The sequence below is a fragment of the Mycteria americana genome, chromosome Z (genome assembly GCF_035582795.1).
Source record: "Mycteria americana isolate JAX WOST 10 ecotype Jacksonville Zoo and Gardens chromosome Z, USCA_MyAme_1.0, whole genome shotgun sequence".
NCBI lineage: Eukaryota > Metazoa > Chordata > Aves > Ciconiiformes > Ciconiidae > Mycteria > Mycteria americana.
In genome coordinates, this window is record NC_134396.1 from 11,509,729 (window position 1) to 11,515,728 (window position 6,000).

The 6,000-nt window shown below is 40.5% G+C and overlaps 1 protein-coding gene across 2 annotated transcripts in view; it reads left to right on the forward strand.

Moving 5' to 3' along the window:
- ITGA2 (integrin subunit alpha 2) overlaps positions 1–5,537 on the forward strand; it is a 70,364-nt gene extending 64,827 nt beyond the window's left edge. For both annotated transcript variants that reach the window (XM_075526476.1, XM_075526475.1), the window contains 2 exons: positions 1,613–1,729; positions 2,508–5,537. In XM_075526476.1, coding sequence (XP_075382591.1) covers positions 1,613–1,729; positions 2,508–2,597 — 207 coding nt within the window. In that variant the 3' untranslated portion in view covers positions 2,598–5,537. The remainder of the gene's footprint in view (positions 1–1,612; positions 1,730–2,507) is intronic.
- The last annotated feature ends 463 nt before the right edge of the window (positions 5,538–6,000 follow it).

Here is a 6,000-nt window from a genome sequence, read left to right on the forward strand (position 1 = left end):
TAGTGGTGGTCTTGGCAGTGTTAGGTTTACAGTTGGACTTGATGATCTTAAAGGTCTTTTCCAACCTATACGATTCTGTGATTCTGTAACTATATTGTAGATATAACACTAGATGAGGTGAATCCCAGCCATAGTGTCTTACTGACCAGTTTGCCTTCAGGGAAGATATTTGTTCTTAGGCATTGATTTACCTCTCCAGCAGTGCCACTTCACTGTTAATCTAATGGAGAAAGCATTACTAGGCAAACTGCACATACATATGAGATTGGCTTTTTAGTTTGGATGAGCTGAGTTGCTGTGTAGCCAAATTAATTAGTATTGCCTTGTGATGCTATGTGGGGAAGCTGCTTCGGTATCTTTGTGTAAAAGCTTTCAGATTTTTTCCAAGTTGGAAAGGACTGCCAGCTGGAGGACAGAACGTTAACCTGCTATAATCATCACTATGGCCGTTCGGTTAGAAAATACACAAAGCCATCCTGCCTCAGTGAAATGAATACACGTAGCCACACCTAGCACAACACTGGAGCCTTCCAGCAGAAATGACTTAAATCACTGAGATGTCCAGTGCAAGTTTCCCGGAAAGCTTAAGATTAAATTACACCAGACAAATGCACTGAGCAAGCAACCCTGAGAAAGTAAACCAACATGACTTCTTTTATCATGTTTCAGGAAAGAAAAAACCATCATGCTAAATGCATGTCGTTCCAAGATTAAATCCAAAGATTTGACAGTTCGTAAATATTACAGCAATGTCTCCCTGAGCAACCATGTTATACATAACTATATAGTTGGTTGTACCCAATCCAACTAGATACGATATCACCTGAAAACTAGCTTCCAGACACCGTATGCTGTTCTGGGAGCTCTCTGGTATTGCTTGTAATTCAGGATGCATAGGTGTGCTAGAAACACTCCTGTCTGACCCGTACATCTTACTGCAAATTCATGCAATTGACTCAGGAGAACACAGATTAACACGAGAAGATCTAACAAGTTGTTAGGGGTTTCCCAGAAGGTAGGAACAGCAGGCAAAAGAGGAAGAGGTGCCTGCCTAGCAGGAAGGGAGAAATGTCAGCAGACACAGTGAGTGCATGCTGGTGTCTGGCCTCCATGGTTAGTATTGTCTCCTACAGCTGCCCACCACAGATAACAGGTTCTAACAACACTCAGTTGGAAGTAGTTCTCCAGCTGATGCAGCAGAAGTCTGTTTTGAGCAGATGGGGCTCTGCACCAGGCTATTCCCCGCCTGCACATAAGCATGTCTGGTTTAGCTAGTGATGGTGTGTCCGTGCACTATGGCAACAACTCTGAAAGGCCTCCTGTTACCAGAGAGGCAGAAAGCTGGCAGGAAGAGATTGCTTCTCTGCCTGTTGTGTACAGCCAAGAGTGGTAAGAGCCACTAATCCTTAACTGGCACTGCTGTGTGCCATGGTGGTGCAACCAGGTACCTGTGGACACCAGTGAAAGGGCTGTAATTGCCTGGTGTGTTCCAGTCGTTGATCCTGGAATGTGTGCAGTCCAGCTATTCTTGATTAGTGAAGTATTTGGTTTACAAATCCTACTTTATATGCAGTTAACATTAACCCCTAACGCACAATCTTTCTGCTTTCAGATCCCAGTTACAATAATGAAGCCGGACGAGAAAGCTGAGATACCAATTGGTGTTGTGATTGGCAGTATATTGGCTGGACTGCTCTTGCTGTTAGTATTGGTTGCTGTTTTGTGGAAAGTAAGTAGGTGTTTATATTCTTAAAAAGAAAAGCAGAAAGGGATAAATACATTTGGGCTATTTTCTTTGGAATCTCTCTGCTCTGGTGCTGAACAAAACCACACATGAAGTTTAGTGGTATGAATAATACTCCATTGGCATTGTGCCCTTGATGGGAGCATTTAGAAGGGCTTTAAAAATCAAAATTCTGAAATGGGTCCCCATAGAAATTGGCAACATGAAGATGATAAATGTTTCCAATGGTTCAAAACAGGGGCTGTGGCATTTACTTTTTTCCTTTTGACACTGCCTGCCTCCTTCCATAACTCCCCAGCTGGGCTCTGAACTCCCATGATATTCCTGGTGGACAAGGCTTGGGATTAGAAGCAAGGAGGGAGAGGATATACACTGAACAGACAAAAAGAGAACAGAGAAGGGTGAGGGCAAAAAGTCATTTACAAAGGGGAGATAAAAATTAGATTAAGGGGAGATAAAAGTTTTTCTATGATGTGCCAGGGCATTGGTGCTTGAAGGGCTCCTTGGCACACCAAGGCAGTATGGAGATGCCTTTATCTTGGCAGGGAGACAACTCACTACTCAGTACTGCTGTTTTGGCATTTAGTTGCACCCGGCAGGAGTTTAAGGCCCAGCTCCTTTCATTTCAGAGTTAGAAATTGTCTACAAATTGAACACTGCACGCACGTATGTGCATTTCTACCATCACACTACTTAGCTTAGCTGAGAAATGTAACTATCAATGACTCACTGTGATGTGGTGTTATTTTACTACTTCTCACAGCTTGGCTTCTTCAAGAGACAGTACGAGAAAATGACACAAGATATAGAAGATGTCGATGAAATTACAGAACTCACAAAGGACAAAGACTGAAGATGATGAGTTATGTGGATAAAGAGGGGAGATCTGAGCCACCAATAGTAGTTGTGATCCAGTCGGTTCTTCAGCTGGAGTGCCTTAAAGCTTAGTAACATTTAAACATTTTTAATGAAAAGTGTCTTTTTATAGATGAAAATATTTTACAGATTCTACTCTATTATAAGAGTAACTGCAGGACAGTTTGTTTTTTTCAAAAATGATTTATAGTGCCTTTTCTTAAAAATTTTTGCCTTTCAAACAAACTTAGCCCTTAGAACTGGCAGGTCCGGAGTTTACAGTAACATATTGTGCCAGCAACCCTTCTCCTGATCCACTGCAGAGTGAAACAGAGCAATTTATTTCAGATTATTGTGGAACAGCATCAGTTCGTAATTCAGTTGACAAGTACCATATGTGTAAAGGACATTTTCTATTAAGTTGATGATGAATGTGTGGTGAACACTGCTTCCAGACTGGGAGAAGAAAACTCATTTTTTCATTGACTAGCTCCATCCTTATTGTTTTAGAGAAATAATTTGCACCAGCAAACCTTTGTCTTAACCAATCTATAAAGTGGGAACTGTGTATGAAGATGTATGTCTGGGTGCTACAGGACAACTGGATGGGCAAACTGTTCCAAAAGTTCACCATATTCCTTGCACTAAGGTCACAACTAAATTACTGAAGTACGTTGTTTTGGAGAAATATTGCCAAATGGTATGTATAATTGCCTTCTGCATACTTTCTCTCAGAGAAAAAATATGAATTTCATAATCACTTACAGCATGTTCTTTGCAATGTTATGACTGGTTTTCAGATTTCATCTTGAGAAGCACTACCACTACTGTTACACTGGGCTTTACGCTCACAGTCCCTCTGACATCAGTTTGGCTTTTGATGTCAATAGGGAAGACAGTCAAGACCTTGCGTTTAATTCTGTACTGAAAGATTTTGCAAGACTAAGAGCATGAAGTGAACTAAAGGGGATAATGACTGAGGAAGTATGCACGTTAGGACAGGGGATAATGAAGATCTAAGCTCTGTAAATTGTTTACTGCACTTGTTTCTTTAGCATCTCAGTGCCCTCCAGGAGACCAAAGTTCAGTATGACCTCCTTTCCTGTCACATTTTATTTGGTCCCACACGTTCATGTCTTGATGAAGTTAACTTATGTTTTACACAGTAAAGTACTGTAGTGCTCTGGAAGGAGCTCTGAGCACAACACTTGGGTGACTTTGTGTTGGTTACACACCTCAAGTTTATCGCATGCTGTTATGCTGCCTGGTTTTACTGAAAGCTCAGTCTTAAAAAGGCCCATGCTGTAAGACTGTAAACAGTCAGGGGAACTGGCCTTTTGGCTGTCTTTCTCTCTCATGGCTGGCAGTTATGCTTATAATCGATTGTGAGAAAAGATGTGTGTGTTGTCCTTATGTACACTGCCATGCAAGTGAGATTGTTTCCAACTCGAGGTGATTTACTTGAAGAGTAAAACATTTAAATGTGCCTGATTCAGAACCTGAAGTCATGTTTTCTTTCCCCCAAAGCTAGATTGTAATTACGCGTAGGCACCTTTCAGATTGTTTTCTGAGGGACTCTTCAAAAACTAGGCTTGAGTACATTTGAAAGTTTTACTCAGTCTTTTTTAATCAGTAACCAGTCAGGAGCCAACCATCTCTTTGGCAAGTAACAGCTTCAGTTGCAGTGACAGCTGGATTGTGCTCAGTGTAGTTTTATATGTGTTTTGGATTTATTTTGTATCTATGAAATGTTATGTTTTGGGGTGGGGTTTTTTTTAACATTCTGAAAAACAATTCAGATTCTGATCTCGATTGTCAAACAAGATTGTTGCCATCAGCTGTTTGTGATCAAAACAATTTTTTTAAAAGTAAAAAGAAAAGTAGCAATTGCATAAAGCTAAAGAACAAGCTGCTGACTTGTAATTATAAACCCTGAGGGCAAATGCTCTGAAAGTAAAGATAAAAATTTGTCTGCCTCAATTCTTGTATAAACTTGTGAGGAAGAAAACAGAACCCTACACCCATATGTGTGGGAAGCTCCTACATAACCAGGGTCATGCACTCCAGGCCAGAGGGGGAATTTCACAATGCAGCAGATGGCAGCATCTTTCATTTCTGGTGCTGCTTGCAAGGGAAATTTAGGCATTCAGCCAGATTTCGTTCTTTCACCTCCGGTGGGAGGTACAGGTCAATATCTGACATCCAACTTCTTTGGGGATTTAACAGTTTATCAATCAGGTAGCAATGATTCAATTCAGTAATCTTCACTGGGTTTTATTTTGTCCCAGACAACAGGATTTTCCCCCCAGCCTGGACATGCTACTTTTTCCCAAAATAAAGGGAAGGCATAGCAATGGGTAAGGTTTTTGTATCCTAACCACTTCAAGTTACTAGTTTATTTTTCTTTTACAGTTAATACTTAAATGGCTAATTCAGTTTTTGTAATGGGTGAGTCTACTGCACTTTTAAGTTGGCACAGGCGCAAATAATGCTGGAAATATTATGTATATTTTGTATTATGCACAAGAGGTTGTTTGGTTTCGTTTTTTTTTTTTTTAGTTTTACTTTTTTAAAACAGCACGTTACAGATGAAATAATATTCTGAAATGTTGAGCTTCAGCATGTGCTTCTGTTTGTGCTTGCAGCAAGAGAAGTCAGGAATACCTTCAGCAAACTCAAGTTATATCTGATTCTGGCCTTGAAATCTAGCTGCTGACTTCTTCAAGTACTAGAATCAAGTCCAAAATCAGAGTTAGTTTCATATGAGCCTGTGTATAGATTTGGGGTGTACAAGAGTGTTTATAATCGAACTGACTTCTGAAAGCTAGCATGTAAGCTCTATGGGAGCAGGGACTGTATCACTGTGGTGCCTACCTGAGGGCCTAACAGCGTTACTACAATAAAAACAAGAATACTGCTGAACACAGACTCATTTATTTTTAAACAGCACCCTAAAGAGAAGAAATGCTACTGAAAAAGCACTACATAAAATAGGGCCAAATATGTCTTTGTTCCAGTAGCACACAGTGAAAACCCTAAGGGGATGACTCTGCTAGGTATATAAAGAAGCTGCCCTTGAAGTCTTGTAGGTTATAGTCATGAGTATAACACAGTAAGCTATACTGTAGTGTAAGTCAGTTCACATTAGTGCAAAAATCTGTATTTGAATAGCTCTGGTTGAATAGTTCGTGTTAAAACCTTACCATGGTCAGGCCTTCCTATAAACATGGGATTATCATCACTAGCATCTAAAATTACTCCTTATTCTGCCAGTCTCATGCCCTGCACTTTATACTATGTACAGAATCGGTCAGCAGTAGCATGTCCTGACACCAGCCCTGGCTACTCCCCACCATATGCTGGAAACGCCAAATGCAACATTTCAGCAGGAGCATGGTGGG